Source organism: Ovis aries, chromosome 1 (assembly GCF_016772045.2).
Source record: "Ovis aries strain OAR_USU_Benz2616 breed Rambouillet chromosome 1, ARS-UI_Ramb_v3.0, whole genome shotgun sequence".
Classification (NCBI taxonomy): Eukaryota; Metazoa; Chordata; class Mammalia; order Artiodactyla; family Bovidae; genus Ovis; species Ovis aries.
In genome coordinates, this window is record NC_056054.1 from 254,787,888 (window position 1) to 254,806,071 (window position 18,184).

An 18,184-nucleotide genomic window follows, 5' to 3' on the forward strand; every position below is an offset into this window, starting at 1 on the left:
GAATTGTACTTTTTTGTACAGGAAAACATGAAGGAACTAACTGTATCATATATGGCAGAAAAAGGGTCAATATCTCTACTATAAAAAGAGTTCCTATACATTTCTAAGAAACCAGAAAGTAACCCAGTAGAAAAATAGGTAAATACATGTATAGATGATTAGTGAAAGAAGAAACATGAATCCCAATAGCTATGCAAAAAGATCTCTAGGAGTCAGTTGAAAATTCAATGAAAACAAAACGAGTTATCATTCTTCATCTTTGGATTAACAACTTTTAAAAATATTGATTACTTCCAATGCTGGATGTTAGAAGATGGGCACCATATATCCTTAGTGGAGTGTGAAGGTTTACAAACTTTCAAAGTAGCAACCTGGAGTAAGAATCCCCAAGAGACACACAAGACACAGAAAAACAGGTACAGTATGATCCCATTTTTATAAAATAAAAAATTTCTTTTTGAACAAAGATACAGGTGTGAAAGCAGACACATCTAATTGTTGAAACTGATGCTTCAGCACAGGAGTTGGTAAACCATTGCCTAAGTACCAGATCTGGCAGGTCACCTGCTTTTTTACAGCCCAGGGGCTAGGAATGGCATTCATACATTTTTAAAGGGTTACATTTTAAATGGCTATATAATCATGTACTTAATATCCTCATTTGGCCTCTTAGCCAGCAAAGTCTAAAATATTTTCTATATGGCACTCACTTTAGGAAAAGTTCACCAAACCCTTCTTTAAGGGAATTGTAGGTTCTTATTTATCCTTTTTTCTTCTCTGTATTGTTCTGACTTTTGTAATAATCAGGTATTGTTTTTGCAAGTTTAAAGGACATAGCTGGTGGGTAGATTAGGAAGATCAGTCACTTGTGATGCTGTTATGAATGGATGCATGAAGACAAAAGGAAACCAGGGAGACTCATTAGGAAGCTACTGTAACAGTCCAGGTGAGAGAGAATGGTGCTTTTGAATAGGGTGGGGTCACAGTACAGATGTGAGAGTTGGATCATAAAGCAGGCTGAGCACCAAAGAATTGATGCTTTCAAACTGTGGTGTTGGACAAGACTCTTGAGAGTCCCCTGGACAGCAAGGAGATCCAACCAGTCAATCCTAAGCAAAATCAACCCTGAATGCTCATTGGAAGAACTGATGTTGAAGCTGAAGCGCCAGTACTTTGGTCACCTGCTGCAAAGAGCTGACTCATTGGAAAAGACCCTGATACTGGGAAAGATTGAAGGCAGGAGGAGAAGGAGACGACAGAGGATGAGATGGTTAGATGACATCACCAACTCAATGGACATGAATTTAAGCAAACTCCAGGAGACGATGAAGGACAGGGAAGCCTGGTGTGTTGCAGTCCATGTGGTAGCAAAGTCAGACACGTGACTGAACAGCAGCAGAGATGAGAAGAAAGGAGCAGACGTTATAGAAACCTATAGGAATAGGGTAGGGCTGCTCTGGTGGCTCAATGGTAAAGAATCTGCCTGCCAATGCAAGAGATACAGGTTTGATCCTTGGGTCGGGAAGATCCCCTGGAGAAGGAAACAGCAACCCACTCCAATATTCTTGCCTGGGAAATCTCATGGACAGAGGAGCCTGGTGGGCTACAGTCCATGGGGTCACAAAAGAGTTGGACACAACTTAACAACTAAACAACAACATAGGATTAGTGGAAGGATTGTACTTGGATGGGGAGGAACAGAGAGAACTCAAGACTGATTCCTAGGTTTCACCATTAGGAATGGTGCAACTACTGAGTTGAAGAAATGGGGGAGAGGCAATTGGAGAGTAAATCAAGAGCTCTATTTAGGACCTGTTAAGTTCTAAAGGGAATTGTGTGAACTAGGCAGTTGAACACAGATGATTATAGCTGTTCAGGCTGTAGAGGAAGGGGCTGAGATAGAAATACAAATTTGAGAGTACTCATCATGTTGTTGTTGTTCAATTACCAAGTTGTGATACTTATGGCTTTCTGGAAGTAATGGAGACAGAGAAGACAACGGAGGCAGGACACAGATGGGCTCTGGGTTAGGCATTTACAACTGGCCTCCCATTTACAATTCATGGGCAGGAATGAAAGTGGGCTTCAGGCTGGACACTTACAACTGTTTGCACTTAGCCTCCTGTTTGCACTGCCTGAGACAGAAGATAGGTAGGCCCCCAGGTAGGCATTTTCAATCAGTCTCCTATTTGCTCTCCAAAATGGAAATAACAACAGAAACAGGGAAATAGCCAGGTTTTTCTCTTGTGGGCACCTTAAAATAACCAGCATGGCAGGAACAGAGAAAGGCTAAATTTTGTTTGAGTAAAAGATCAAGAGATCACATATTTCCCTCCTTGGGGCAAGGGAGAGACTACACACTGCAGAGAGAGATTCTTTGGGGGTCAAAAGTCAGGGGATGCCAGGTCATAATAAGTTTGGCTTCTATCCTCCCAGACACTTTTGTGTTGAAATCCATCTTGGCTGAGGAGTGCACGCGCACCTAGGGGAGGGTCACAGAGTTCAGCCATGTGTCTTATGTACTCTGCTTTTGCAAAAAATGTTTTACTTTTCTCTTTACCTTCCACCTCTTCATCAGAATTCTTTCTTGTCAAGGTAGGCAAGGACTGGGGATTTAGGCTCTAGTCACACTTCTGTGGTCTAGTGGTTAGGACGCTTGGTCAGGGAACCAAAGTCTCATTTCCAACTACCACTCACTGCTGCTGCTTTCCGCAAGCTACCACTAGCTGCTGCATGTGCCCCAAATCAGGACCAGGAATGTACCTGATGACACAGTGCTCAACCCAACCGGAGCCTGCTCCCCGTAGATGATGTCTTTCGTGCCACTGACCAAATGTTTGGACTCCCCCAAATCATCCTTTTCAAAACATCCTCTTTCATTGGCCAGGAACAGCATGGCTTCAGAGGAGACACCAACACTTCCTCACAGCCTGTGCCCTAACAGTTGCCTGAACAACCAGTGGCTGTCATTTCTCCCGGATGAATGGTCCACCTGGCATTTGGCTTCCCCAGAGGACAAATGAGCCCTGGTCCCAGTCCCTCCCTGTATGCCCCACCATGGGTCCTCGCTATGTGCAGCCACTCTTTACTCCTGCCGTGCTTTGACCTGAAAAGACCCAGAAGGACTCACCAAGGAGCTGGTGTAGGTGGGATCTGAGGTGTCATCCTGGAGGTAGCGGGAAAGGCCAAAGTCGGACACCTTGCACACCAAGTTACTGTTGACCAGAATGTTCCTTGCAGCTAGGTCCCGGTGCACGTAGTTCATCTCCGCCAGGTACTTCATGCCCGCGGCGATGCCCCTCAGCATCCCCACCAGCTGGATCACCGTGAACTGTCCGTCATTTTGCTGTAATAAGACACCAAAGGCATCCAGATCAAGACTGGCTTCAGTGGTTACAAGGAAGCCAAGCAGCCAGGGTCCCTCTACTAGTCACTTCTGTCAGCGCTGGACTAAGCTGCTTCCGCCTCCTCCCGGCGCCCCTCCCATTCTCTTTCCTCTCCTCCAATACTCCGCCTTCTTCTGGCCAAGCCTCGTGGATCCCATCTTCAAGTTAAATCTCAAGCCATTCACTCCTCTCTGCCTTCACTGCCACCATTCTAATCAAGTCATTTTCATCCATCACCTGTAACAGCCTCCCTCCACCTGCTCCCCTCTGAAATCCCTCCTCTAAGGGAAGTTAGAGCCATCCTTACAAGACATAAATCCAGTCATGTCACGGGCTGGCTTAAAGCACTCTACTGGCCTCATATTGCATTAAGGGAAAGTGCCAATCTCCTCAGCTTGGCCCACAGGGCCCCAGGGGATCACCGTATGCCACTTTGTCTTGCACTCCCATGCTGAAGGCACAGTGCCTGATGATCTTTCAATTCGCTCCCTGGCCAGGCCCTTCCTGCCTCAGGGCCCTGATACAGGCTCTTCTCTGCTTCTCCCCCATAGTCAACACCCACTTGCCTCAAATCTCCCCTTCAATGTCACCTCCTCAGAGAGGAGTGTCCCTATAGCCAGTCCCCTCCCCGACCCACAACTAGCACGTGCATGCCACTATCTTTCCGTGTGTGCTCTTACTTTCCTTCTTAGCACGTATCACAAGGTGTAGTTGTATGTGTGGATGGCTGTGTGTCTGCCTGTCTCTGCTGCTCTGAGATAAGGACTCTGTCCCTTGTAGTCGCCGTAGCACTCCCAGTGCTGATGATGTTTGAGAAGACAGACATTGCTCAACAAACGTTTGCTGGATGAACGACTGGTACATTACTTCCTGGCCCCAGAATTAAATGTTAAGATGTTTTCCTGGACGCTGGGATAACACGTGTGCCTCAGAGGGCTGGCTGGTCAGGAGAAGTGCTTGCGCCATGTCTGGCTCGTGGACCGTCCCAGTAAATGAAAGCTGTTGCTGCCCCACCTCCTGCCAACCTTCTTTCCAACAAGTTTCTTACTGGCTGCCCTCCCTCCTCCATGGCTACAGACAGCTTGTCAGTGAATGAATGTGTCCCTTCCTCCACCTCCCCAAAGCCACTGAGTTTGGACATTGCCCACACTGGTTACATCAGTGGACCCTGGACCATGCTGCCAAGAACACATTTTCCCAATCAGTCCAGCCCCAGCTGCTCCCTAAAGTGCTATGGGTTATGTAAGGAGAGCATGGTCCAGGCATTGAGGTGCTCTGACTCGGGGAGAGGTGGGAGGAGTCAAGATACCCTGGGTTAGTCTAGTTATTGCTGAACACAAACCTTGACAAAGCAGCCTTTCCCTCTGCCCCAGGGTCCTCCTGTAAAATACAGGAAGCATAAACAATGTGTGGAGCTCCCATTTATTGAGCATCTACTGTCTGTGAGAGGGCATACAATGCACTCACATGCATTATCTCACTAATATGTATGGGACACATCATTTAGGCATGTGGTTGTGCAAAAGTAAGTTTCTACACAAAAATAAGTAAGGAAAAATAAAACAGCTGTTATCAAAATGTTACACATTTTTTTATTCAGGGAAAAATCCAACAATTGAAAAGTTTAACAATGGTGGCATTAATTGTTGAAGACTCTGTTCCTCATGCAAAATTCCAAGCCTGGGGATGGTCAATTGAAGGAAGGGAGCAAACCGGCACTCCCTCTAGTCCTTCCCGAGCACACCTCCTCCACCCGGAAGGAGGTTCCCCCAAACACACTGGGTCTGACACACTTCGAGTTTCCATTTCTCACTCAAACCTTAACCACCTCCCAATCTGCCCAGAACGCTTTCCCTGCAATATTTGCTTCTAACCAACTCCAGAAGAAAGTGCAGGGCCGCTTTTTGGAAACTGACTGGTTTTCAGCACATGGCGCCCATCTGCCAGAGCTGGAGGGGCTGTGAGTGATGCAAATCTTTCTTACTAATGAACTTCACTCCACACCTCCTTAAGAAGCTAGCCCTGCTTTCCCCAGCACCATCATTTCTCTAAGTGGGTCTCTGGGGATCTGCCTCCCCAGAAAGTTGTCATGCAACTTTCGTATATTAGAAAATGTATTTTAGCCACAAGCCACAAGGGTCGAGTTTTTTCAATTCAGTTTGTTACTTCTCCTCTGTAAGTGGAGACAACAATGCGGTTAAAAATAAATATCTCCCTACAGAAGCCCACTTGCAGACAGATGTTGGGGAGGGCACTGACGGCAGCTGCAATTCTGCCAAGAGCAGCATTGAAAGCATTTGCAGATTTGTGTCTGTGTTTCCACTTTAAGTCATTAAAAACTTCACTGAGCTGCTTCATTTTCTGATTTGAATATTTAGATCAGTCATCTTACAGATTCTGGTGTCAACAAAGGACAAGAAATGGTTAAAAGTCCAGGTACTTCATGGTGGGTCTGAGCTCCATCTCTTACTGGCTGCATGCCCTTGGGTAAGTTATTTAACTGCCAGAGCAGTGATCACCACATCTGTAAAATAAGAGTACAGTGAATCTCTTTTCCTTAGATTTGAGATTCAAGGTTAAATGAGATAATACATATGGAGGGATTGGCTCAGTGCCTCATCGATATGAAGACAGCAGCCACTATCGCTGACATTATCAGTAAGGCCACAATGTCTTACTAACCAGCTCTCCCATGAACCCCAGGTGCCTGGCAAGAGAGATGGAAGACACCACAGGCCAAGACTGTAGGTTCCTCCTGGCCTCTTTGGTGTGTGGGGCAGATATCTTAGAATCACTGCCCTCAGAGAGCCTAGTTCACTGAGAATTCAGAGTTCAGCAGGTTGGCACACCCACCCAAACTGTCAGTCAGTCAGTCAGTTCAGTCGCTCAGTCGTGTCTGACTGTGCAAGCCCATGGACTGCAGCACGCCAGGCTTCCTTGTCTATCACCAACTCCCGAGGCTTGCTCAAACTCATGTCCATCAAGTGGGTGATGCCATCCAACCATTACACCCTCTGTCGTCCCCTTCTCCTCCCACCTTCAATCATTCCCAGCACCAGGGTCTTTTCCAATGAGTCAGTTCTTCACATCAGGTGGCCAAAATATAGAAGTTTCAGCTTCAGCATCAGCCCTTCCAATGAATATTCAGGACTGATTTCCTTTAGGATGGACTGGTTGGATCTCCTTGCAGTCCAAGGGACTCTCAAGGGTCTTCTCCAACACCACAGTTCAAAAGCATCAATTCTTCAGTGCTTAGATTTCTTTATAGTCCAACTCTCACATCCATACATGACCACTGGAAAAACCATAGCTTTGACCAGACTGACCTTTGTTGGCAAAGTAATATCTCTGCTTTTTAATATGCTGTCTAGGTTGGTCATAACTTTTCTTCAAAGGAGCAAGCATCTTTTAATTTCATGGCTGCAAACACCATCTGCAGGGATTTTGGAATTCAAGAAAATAAAGTCTTTCACTGTTTCCATTGTTTCCCCATCTATTTGCCATGAAGTGATGAGACCAGATGCCATGATCTTCATTTTCTGAATGTTGAGTTTTAAGCCAACTTTTTACTCTCCTATTTCACCTTCATCAAGAGGCTCTTTAGTTCTTCTTCACTTTCTGCCATAAGGGTGGTATCATCTGCATATGTGAGGTTATTGATATTTCTCCCAGCAATCTTGATTCCAGCTTGTGCTTCCTCCAGCCCAGCATTTCTCATGATGTACTCTGCATATAAGTTAAATAAGCAGGGTGACAATATACAGCCTTGACATACTCCTTTTCCTATTTGGAACCAGTCTGATGTTTCATGTCCATTTCTAACTGTTGCTTGCTGATCTGTATACAGATTTCTCAGGAGCCAGGTCAGGCGTCTGGTATTCCCATCTCTTGAAGAATTTCCCACAGTTTGTTGTGACCCATACAGTCAAAGGCTTTGGCATAGTCAATAAAGCAGATGTTTTTCTGGAACTCTGTTGCTTTTTCGATGATCCAGCAGATGTTGGCAATTTGATCTCTGGTTCCTCTGCCTTTTCTAAAACCAGCATCTTGAACATCTGGAAGTTCACAGTTCACGTATTGCTGAAGCCTGGCTTGGAGAATTTTGAGCATTACTTTACTAGCATGTGAGATGAGTGCAATTGTGCAGTAGTTTGAGCATTCTTTGGCATTGCCTTTCTTTGGGACTGGAATGAAAACTGACCTTTTCCAGTCCTGTGGCCACTGCTGAGTTTTCCAAATTTGCTGGCATACTGAGTGCAGCACTTTCACAACATCATCTTTCAGGATTTGAAATAGCTCAACTAGAATTACATCACCTCCACTAGCTTTGTTCGTAGTGATGCTTTCTAAGACCCACTTGACTTCACATTCCAGGATGTCTGGCTCTAGGTGAGTGATCATACCATCGCGATTATCTTGGTCATGAAGATCTTTTTTGTACAGTTGTTGTGTGTATTCCTGCCACCTTTTCTTAATATCTTCTGCTTCTATTAGGTCCATGCCATTTCAAATGGGTATATCTTTCCTTTCCTCTTTGCCTTTAGCTTGTCTTCTTTTCTCAGCTATTTGTAAGGCCTCCTCAGACAACCATTTTGCCTTTCTGCATTTCTTTTTCTTGGGGACGATCTTGATCACTGACTCTTGTACAATGTCACGAACCTTCGTCCATAGTTCTCCAGGCACTCTATCAGAATCCCTTGAATCTATTTGTCACTTCTACTGTATAATCGTAAGGGATTTGATTTAGGGCATACCTGAATCTTCTAGTGGTTTTCTTTACTTTCTTCAATGTAAGTCTGAATTTGGCAATGAGTTCACGATCTGAGCCGCAGTCAGCTCCCGGTCTTGTTTTTGCTGACTATATAGAGCTTCTCCATCTTTGGCTGCAAAGAATATAATCAATCTGATTTTGGTATTGACCATCTGGGATGTCCATGTGTGGTCTTCTCTTGTGTTGCTGGAAGAGGGTGTTTGCTATGACCAGTGCGTTCTCTTGGCAAAACTCTATTAGCCTTTGACCTGCTTTGTTTTGTACTCCAAGGGCAAATTTGCCTGTTACTCCAGGTATCTCTTGACTTCCTACTTTTGCATTCCAGTCCCCTATAATGAAAAGGACCTTTTTTGGGGGGTGTTAGTTCTAGAAGGTCTTGTAAGTCTTCATAGAACCATTCAATTTCAACTTCTTCAGCATTACTGTTCAGGGCATAGACTTGGATTACTGTGATATTGAATGGTTTGCCTTGGAAACGAACAGAGATCATTCTGTCGTTTTGAGATTGCATCCAAGTACTGCATTTTGGACTCTTTTGTTGACGATGATGGCTACTGTTTCTTCTAAGGGATTTTTGCCCACAGTAGTAGATAGAATGGTCATCTGAGTTAAATTCAGCCAATTCAGTCTATTTTAGTTCACTGATTCTTAAAATGTCAATGTTCACTATTGCCATCTCCTGTTTGACCACTTCCAACTTGCCTTGATTCATGGACATAACATTCCAGGTTCCTATGCAATATTGCTCTTTACAGCATTGGACTTTACTTCCATCACCAGTCACATCCATAACTGGGTGTTGTTTTTGATTTGGCTCCGTCTCTTCCTTCTTTTTGGAGTTATTTCTCCACTGATCTCCCATAGCATATTGGGCACCTACCGACCTGGGAAGTTCATCTTTCAGTGTCCTATCAGCCTTTTCATGCTGTTCATGGTGTTCTCAAGGCAAGAATACTGAAGTGCTTTGCCACTCCCTTTTCCAGTGGACCATGTTTTGTCAGAATTCTCCACCATGACCCGCCCATCTCGGGTGGCCCTGCATAGCATGGGTCATAGCTTCATTGAGTTAGACAAGGCTGCTGTCCATGTGATCAGTTCGGTTTGTTTCTTGTGATTGTGGTTTTCATTCTGTCTGTCCTCTGATGGATAAGGACAAGAGGCTTATGGAAGCTTCCTGATGGGAGAGACTTACTGAGGGGGAAACTGGGTCTTGTTCTGATGGGCAAGGCCATGTTCAGTAAATCTTTAATCCAATTTTCTGTTTGGGGGGGGGGGGCGGCGGCTGTGTTCCCTCCATGTTGTTTGACCTGAGGCCAAACTACGGTGGAGGTAATGAAGTTAATGGTGACCTCCTTCAAAAGGTCCCATGCAGGCCCTGCTGCAGTCAGTGCCCCAGTCCCTGCAGCAGGCCACTGTCCACCCTCACATCCTACTCCCCGAACTGCAGTAGGACCTAATAACAGAGGCCTGAAGTTGGGATCAGTTAATCTATAAACTCTGACTTCTTCCCTTCCTTGGTTTTTGTATGGCAAGTCATATTTCATAGAATATGTTTTCATCCTTAACACTGGTCCTGTGGAGTAGGTAAGGCAGGTGATATTGCTTTGTTTTTATAAAGAAGTTAAAAGAAGTCCAGAAAGTTTAAGTGATTAGCCTTAAGTCATTCTGTGTGATATTCATTTATTAAAAAAATCTAAGTCCAAACAACAAATTGCTTCTCCATTGACATTCCATCTCTGATTGATTGGGAATGACTGCCTGTGTGGAAAAGTCTGTGTATCAGCTCTGTAGGAAGAAGAGCTATGATTGATGAATGACATCTGCGATGGCCATAGAAATAGAAAGGAGAGCCATGAACCACAAATATGCTACACTAATCTGAATCTTTCCTAATTCCTGTTCAGTGCCTTTTCCACCTAAAGGGATTCAGTCCTGAATATTCATTGGAAGGGCTGATGCTGAAGCTGAAACTCCAATTCTTTGGCCACCTGATGCGAAGAACTGACTCATTGGAAAAGACCCTGATGCTGGGAAAGATTGAAAGGAGGAGGAGGGGACAACAGAGGATGAGATGGTTGGATGGCGTCACCAACTCGTTGACATGAGTTTGAGCAAGCTCCGGGAGTTGGGGATGGACAGGGAAGCCTGGCGTGTTGCAGTCCATGGGGTCACAAAGAATCAGACACGACTGAGCAACTGAACTGAACTGATGCTAACTCTGCAATACTTTTTCTTTAAGATCTGCAGGGAAATCACATACTATGATAAGACAGTCACACCAGTTGAGTTCATAATCTTGGTGAAACTTATAGATATGAACATTAAGTTTTTCTGACATGTCCAGCTGTTTTATATTCAGTTCATTGATGTAAACTTCCACAAAAGAACTTCCAGAGATAATGAACATCAACATACAAAGATAAACAAGACAGAAAAAAAAAAAAAAAAGCCCAGATTTCTTAGAACTCTGGGAAAGGATCTGGTTCCATGCTGAGCACATGGTTAAAACAGTTTATAGAAGAAATACAGGCTGGGTGAAGTGATTTAAACTTTCTTCCCTTCACAAAATGCTTTCTGCTGAAATTGCTTTTCTGCAAATTCACTGAAGCCACTTGCTGGCCCTTTTATTAGACAGGAAGGATTTAGGTATTTCAACTTTCATTGACAAACCCACTTCAGGAAATGAAACCCTTATTTGATTTATTTGAAGAGAATGAATCATAGATTTTTTTTTTACCTGAAAGAGCCCTTTCAAGACCATCCAGCTCAATGCTTTTAGTTTATAGATTCGGAAACTGAGTTAACAGACTTGCTCAAGGCCACATGGTGACTCATAGCAGAGTCCAAAGCAGGGCCTTGGTCTCAGAACTTGCAATCTGGGATTCTCTTCCTGACAACTGACTTGCTGTCATCTAGCTCCAGCCTATGAATGAGCATCCCATGAATGATAAATGCCCCCAACCGACATTGCTCAGTGACTTTTAAGAGTTTCCCAGTTATGGCCATATGTGAATGAACCAGCAATAACCACAAAGCCTTGCTTTAGCCAAAAGGGCCTTACAGAGCAGGCCAACCTTTTTGGCTAGGGCATAAGGCATTGAGGAGGGCTTCAGCGCTTGTGTCTAAGATGATGGAAGAGCTACCAGATTGAATCCCCTAAATCTGAGTGCCAAGAAGGAAATATTTAATTATAGATTTGCATGCTACGTAATCCATAGCACATTTTTTAAAAATATGGATAATTATGACCCTACTTGAATGTATGGTTAACCAATAGCAATGTTTCCAATCCCTCCATAATGTGAAGGATTCTAAGTTCTGCAATGAGAGAGGAGCACTGAGTGGACTGTGAGAAGCAGTGTCTGATGTCGTCACTGGACCCTTGATGCCCAAAGGCTCTGAGACCAAGCTGGAGGCATAGCCACAGTCCAAAGCTACTACGTCTGGTATGAAGGGGCCCCTTTGTGGGGTTGGAGGAGGAGAGAATAAGTGCACAAATTGAAGTTGGACCCTTTTCCTTTCTTCTCTGAATGGCGATCCTAAAATTATACTACCTCCCAGAAGATGGACCCTGCAGAACTGAACTGATGACCCACTTTTCAGTTTTATCAAGCAGCAGATACATCAATTAGTGCTGCTATGCTCCAGGGTCTGGTAGTAAGGCTGAAATTAGATTTATAGATTACCTGCCTCTACACCGCGCGGGGAGTTGGTCATGCTTCATTTCCTTCCCCTCCTGGCGCTGCCTGCTCTGGCCGCTCCCTTTCTGCCATCTTTTCCCTCCATTTCCCTGTGCTCCTCTCTCACCTCAAGCTTTTCTCTCACTGCCTAGGCTGCATCATCATGAAAAATAACTGGCATCCAACTTGCCCCCATGTCCTGTGCCCCCCAAGTGGAAATATGCATGTGCAGAGCAGTGCAGAGTTCTGACTTTTTGCAGGCTCCTGAGCATGAATTGCTTTGCTCCCCTGCATGTTCTCGGGAGAGGATCTCATCTCAGTTCCCAGGCTGTGTTGAGAGTCTCTGAGAAGCACAGGCAGGTGACTTGCAGGAAATAAATGACTCCTGAATGGGTCTGGAGGCTGGTTCCAGAAGATACTTCTTCTAACATTACCACCTGTTCATGTTTATTTGACTGTCTGCATGAGCAATCTGATCATGAAGGAATGCCCCCAGGGGAGCATGGTCCATGCTCCACTGTGACACAAGAGGTCTGGTGACAAGGACAAGAGATCCGTGTACACTCAGGATGCTCCATCAATCCTGCCACACCCACCTGCTTTTGCTCCAGAAATGGTCTTTTATTCCGCTACCCTCTACTCGGTGCTCACTGTGCTAGGTGCTAGGGTTATACAAAGTATATCCCACACCCTCAAGGAGACTGTACCATGCAAAGGACATGGGCCCCATCACCTAAATCATCTGCCCCCTAACCTGCCAAACAAAAGCCACTACTGCCTATCGACCTAGACGAGCATAAAGCATGTGCTCCCCCTGCAAAGGAAGCTTCAGTACGTATAAGCGCAGCTTCTAGACAAGTCCTCAGCTTCCTGTCCACAGGGAAGCCCCTAAACTCTACTTCTGGGCTTCAGAGCCACCATGCAACTGCTGACAGATTACTGAACAGACCACCCTGACTTCAGCCTCTAAATACACAGCTCTACTGTTCTGTCAGCCTATCTGCTGTCTGGCAAATTCCTCTTTCTTCAATATTGGAGAAGTTCTCTCTCCTCTTTGAAGCCATCCCTGGCTTTCTCAAGAAGGTTTCAGTTCTACTACATGTGATACCTCTGTCCTTCATGTGTGGAAACAAAAAGTCACCCCAGGGATTGGAGCCTGCCAGGCTCCTCCATCCATGGAATTCTCCAGGCAAGAATACTGGAGTGGGTTTCCATTTCCTTCTCCAGGGGATTTTCCCAACCCAGGGATGGAACCCAAGTCTCTTGCATTGCAGGCAGATTCTTTACCATCTGAGCCACCAGAGAAGCCCGTCATCACATATGTGACACCTCTGTGCTTCATGCATAGAAACAAAAAGTACAGTCCAGACAGATGATTATTGGAAGCTTTGGGCATGAAGGTCCCGGGGGGCAGGGGCATCTCTGCAGGTTGTATTCTCTATGATGGACATAGCAGGACTTCCCATCCCTTACGTGCAAGAAGACATCAGGCTGCAGTACCCATCAAAATGTGAGGAGTGCTTCCTCTCCATGAATCTGGGTGGGCTCATCACCATGACTGAAGGATGCTATGTGACTGTTCAGGCTAGGTTACAGAACTGATACAGCTTCTACCTTCTGTGCTCAGGATGCTTGTTCTGAGGACCCAGCTTGCTGTGAGGAAGCCAGAGATGGCCAGGTGGAGAGATGTCAGCTGACACCCAGCATCCACTATGAGACAGATGAGTAAATGAGTCTTTGGGTGATTCCAGATCTTAGCCCTTGAGCTGCCCCTGCTGACAGCACATGGAACAGAGAGGTTCCCAAATTACAGACTTATGAGCAAACTAAATTGCTATTGTGCTAAGTCATTGAAGTTTGGGGTGATTTGTTCCATGGCATTAAAGCAATGTCTCTCTCATCAGTATAGACCCCGTTCCCAGCACAGGGCATGGTCTGAGCAGTCACCTGGTGAATGTTTCAATGACTAGTCCTTTGATCTGCAGCCATAGCTACTGTTCGGTAGCTTTGGTGACATGCATAGCCAGCTACTTGGTATTACCCTGAAGCCCTTGCTCAGAAGGCCTTGCCCCTGTACCCTCTTGCTCCCAGACTCCCCAGCTAAGCCTTTGGTCTGAGGCAGGCCTTCCTCCATGGCCTGTGGTTAGACAGCTTCTATCCCCCAGACATAAGCACTATGCCCACACTCATACAAGCCCTCTCTGAGTAGCTCTGAGATGCCCCATAGAAATGAAAGTGCCTCTATTGTGGCTGCATTTGGGCATTCTGACAATAGTCCTTTATAGATCTCTCGGCCATAGGCCTTTGGGGCCTCTATCCCTGCTCCAGGCTGGGTGGGAGCCACAGTTCTCCATCAACCCCAGAAAAGACTTGTGGTCACTTGTGACACACTGTTCCTGTGTCCTGCCCAGAAGCACCTCCTCAGAGGCCAGGTGGCCCAGGCATCAGATAAGGGTAATGTGCTTTATTTCTGAACTGCAAATGAAGAGAGCTGAATGGAAGGGCGGCTGTGCTGGGGAAAAGGCAGAGATGGCCACTGATGTCTGCATGAATCACGCAGGACAGCATAGCAGCTGGGAGTCTCTTCAATCTCCATGATTCATACGGATGCCGATGGCCATCCTCTGTCCTCTATTCATTCTTACTCATCGAGGCCTGGCTCTGTGCCATCCTTCTACAGAGGGGTCCACGGGCTCTGCTTTGTTCTTTCTTTTTAGCAACAAATCTGTTAACCTTGCTAACACCTCCAACGCCTATCTGTATTTCGTCAGGGATTCCTAAGTGGCAGGTGGTCCTCATGTGGACGCTTCTTCCCAGCCCACCATGGTCCCCCAGCTCCCACCAGTACCAGCATCATCTGTGCTTTTACTCTGAAGGGTAAAGGTAAGCTGAGCAGTTCTTACCCTGAGAAAAGAATCCAAAGCGCCATTCTCCATGAACTCCGTGATGATCATGACCGGCCGGCTCTTGGTGACCACACCCTCCAGGCGGATGATGTTGGGATGGTCAAACTGCCCCATGATGCTCGCCTCGCTCAGAAAGTCCCGTCGCTGCTTCTCTGAGTACCCAGCCTTCAGCGTCTTAATGGCCACATAGATTTCCCTCTTGCCTGGAAGTTTCAAACGCCCCTTGTACACCTCTCCAAACTCTCCTGCAAAAAGAATGCAATTATAACCCGCTTTCTCCTCATCCTGTGCTGCCATGAGGGGAGGCAGCTTACCAGGAACAATGGTGCTCCAAGTGGAACAGTGATTAAAGTGGCAAAAAGGAAAGAGTGACCTCTCATTATAACTGTGACGGCCTGGCTCTTAGCAGTTCATGGCAAACACAGAAGAAATACCCAAACACATTCTTTACCTTGGATTTTAGACAGCTTGGGTAACTGAAGTGAAATTTCAGACTCTATATGGGTTTATTTTTCCTCACGTTTAGATTTTCATTTGTATCCCAGCTGAACAATTGAGATGAAATGGTCAGTTTCACTGTGGCAGAAAAATAATTCATTTTTAGCAGAGCCTAGTATAAGAATGTTCAGGGGCTAGGGACATGTTCAGGTCCTCCAGTCCTCTGAATGAGATGTATAGTGTTTATGTTCCTACACTGCCCTGAAAGTGTTTATGTCTATTGGGTCCCTGAGAAGCAGACACTGAGGAGTTAGGAAGGGAAGTTAGCAGACTCTGTGCAGGATAAAGGGGAGAGGAGCAGGATTGCCCAAGCCCCAGATTACAATGCAGGAGAGGCCCAAACTGCAGTGCAGACCTGACAGTCTCATCCAACCCAATGAAGAGCTCCAGAACAAAGAGCGCCCATCCCCAAAAGACCTACCGTAGCATCCCACTGTGCTCTCTCACTGGCTGGGGTTTTGCCAGAAAGAGTTGGGCCCTGCGGGAAAGCTAAGGTAGATCCTGAAGGCACTGCGGTGGGAAGCTGGCAGCTACCTGCACTCCTGGCAGCTGAACAGAAAGTGGCTTTTTCGAGTAGACATGAGCAGCACACCTCCATGGGTTCTGCAGCATTTAAACATTTCTGTAGTAAAATCACCAGGAGTAAAAACAATTCTGGTAACACTATTTCACAGCTGCTTAAAAAATCTGTTGAATCTTGTTCACGTGCTTTTGAAAGTTATGATTTAACTTGGTTTTGTAACTTCAGTGCTGTTATGCGAAGCAGTTTAGAATCTACTTGTGAGTGTATCACAAAGATGGGTGTCAAAGGCCTGATAGGAGAAACATGTCTTTCTGCCAGGAGAAATTTCTTTGTCACTTTCAGCTTCTGGAAGACGATGATGGAGCAAACTGTGAGCAATCAGATAAATTACTGGCCGAATTACGAAAGCAAGTTAACATCTGTTATTTAGATGGGACTTTTTTTGTATTTTCTGCTGAATGGAAAGGAAGCTGATTGGAAGGAAGCTACATGAAGGGACTTTGGATGGAAAGCTGCTCCAGAGTCAATGGGACTTCTTAAGACTCTAAGGCTGGAGCAGAGGTTGTCTTAAGCACCATTAGGAAGATTTCAACATGAACTTAGGATAGACAGTATATGTAATACTAGTTTTGATACATGATCATACTGTTTGAGGTCAGACCAAGTCCCATTCACGTCTGCACCTTGAACCCACTGCATTGCCTGGTATGTGGTAGGCATGCAATAGAAGTTGGGGTATCACACTTATTATTACTTGTTTGGCTTTGCCCATCCTTGGGTTACAAACTGCTGGAGGCTCTATCTCTGTCCTATCCAAAATAAGTAGAAGTACCAGTATTAACATTTTTATAAAAGACTGTTTACTGCAGCATCTCTTTAATGTTAAATACCATATGACCATAACCAGGGGAATGGTTAAAAAGAACCTCCATACTGCAGAATGCTATGAGCTACTGAAGACTAATAGATGAATGAGATACACTGACTTCAAAAGATGTCCACATTATATTGCTAAGTGAGACAGAAAAGAAGAGAAAAGTTAAGAAAGTGGCCTGTAGAACATGCCCAGGTTGAGATCTGTGTGTGTATGCCAAAAAACATTATGGAAAAAAATCCATAGCAAATTTATTTTCAATTTCAAATTGTTTAAAAAATTGGTTACACTGGAATGGTGGGAATAGGAATGGGGGAGTATGGATTAGTAAACTTAATTTAGTTGCTTTTCTGTTGTTTAAATTGTTACAATAAGCATTGATTTTTCAGTTTGAGTAAAATTTAAAGAAAAGTATTGAATAATAACTACCTGTCACATATGTGTGGCTTGCATATGTACATATTTGCGTGTATGCACATGTATGTATACATATATGTGTCTGTGCATGCATATACATGCATGTCTATATACATGTTTGCATATATTGTATATATGGCTGTGTATATATGTGAACGTGAAAGTTGCTCAGTTTTGTCCAACTCTTTGCAACCCCATGGACTATACAGTCCATGGAATTCTCCAGGCTAGAATACTGGAGTGGGTAGCTTTTCCCTTCTTCAGGGGATCTTCCCGAGCCAGGGATTGAACCCAGGTCTCCTGCATTGCATGCAGAGATTCTTTACCAGCTGAGCTGTAAGTGAAGTCATGTGAGATTCCCCAGTAGAAGTGGAGAGACTGTCTTTTGTATCAAGGTCAACCGTGAGGTGTGAGGGCTCTTGGAACTAAAACTCTGTGGTTTTTCTTTAGCTGAGTTTTTACCAGAAAGGAAGAGGTAATTTTTTTCTTGTTGGATTCAGGATTGTCCAAGGGCATGAGAAGCCCCCTCCTGTTCACCGGGTTTTATTTAGTTGCACTTTCTCTTTCTTCTCCTCCTCCTCATGCTTATTCTAATTTTTTTACACTTTCCACTTTGATCAAGGGCTTTCGAGGTGGCACTAGTGGTAAAAAGCCTGCTAGTGGTAAAGACGCAGGAGACTTAGGAGACAAGGTTTGTAAGTATATACATGGGCGCCTGTGCACAGATATATATGCAATCAATTCTCTGACACCTTGACCTAGTAGGTATTCAATAGCTATGAACTGAATGAATATATATGCATTTTTAATAAGTATACTAACTGAAGAATATCAGTATTTCTTTCTTATGATTTTACTAATGAGTTCTGTTTGCTTTTAGTAAAATGACACATTTCAGAGTGAGGGGCAAACATGCTAATATTTCTTCTTGGGGGAGATAATACACCGATATGTTTTGACCGCCTATATGCCAGGCACAGTGCTGGGCTCTCTGCATGTCTTATCTCATTAATTCTCACAACCCGTTTATGAGTTGGGTATTATTATGCCCATTTTACTAACAAACAAACTGAGGCACAAGGAAAACATGCCTCACACGCCACAGCAGTGAGGCAGAGTTAGGGATGCT

At 44.9% G+C, this 18,184-nt stretch overlaps 1 protein-coding gene across 1 annotated transcript in view; it reads right to left on the bottom strand.

Annotated features, from left to right (window-relative positions):
• EPHB1 (EPH receptor B1) overlaps positions 1 to 18,184 on the bottom strand; it is a 457,018-nt gene that overhangs the window by 49,511 nt on the left and 389,323 nt on the right. Inside the window, exons 11-12 of the mRNA XM_027960197.2 lie at positions 14,741 to 14,988; positions 3,131 to 3,346 (exon numbers count right to left, since the gene is read on the bottom strand). Of these exons, the coding sequence (XP_027815998.2) occupies positions 3,131 to 3,346; positions 14,741 to 14,988 (464 nt within the window). The remainder of the gene's footprint in view (positions 1 to 3,130; positions 3,347 to 14,740; positions 14,989 to 18,184) is intronic.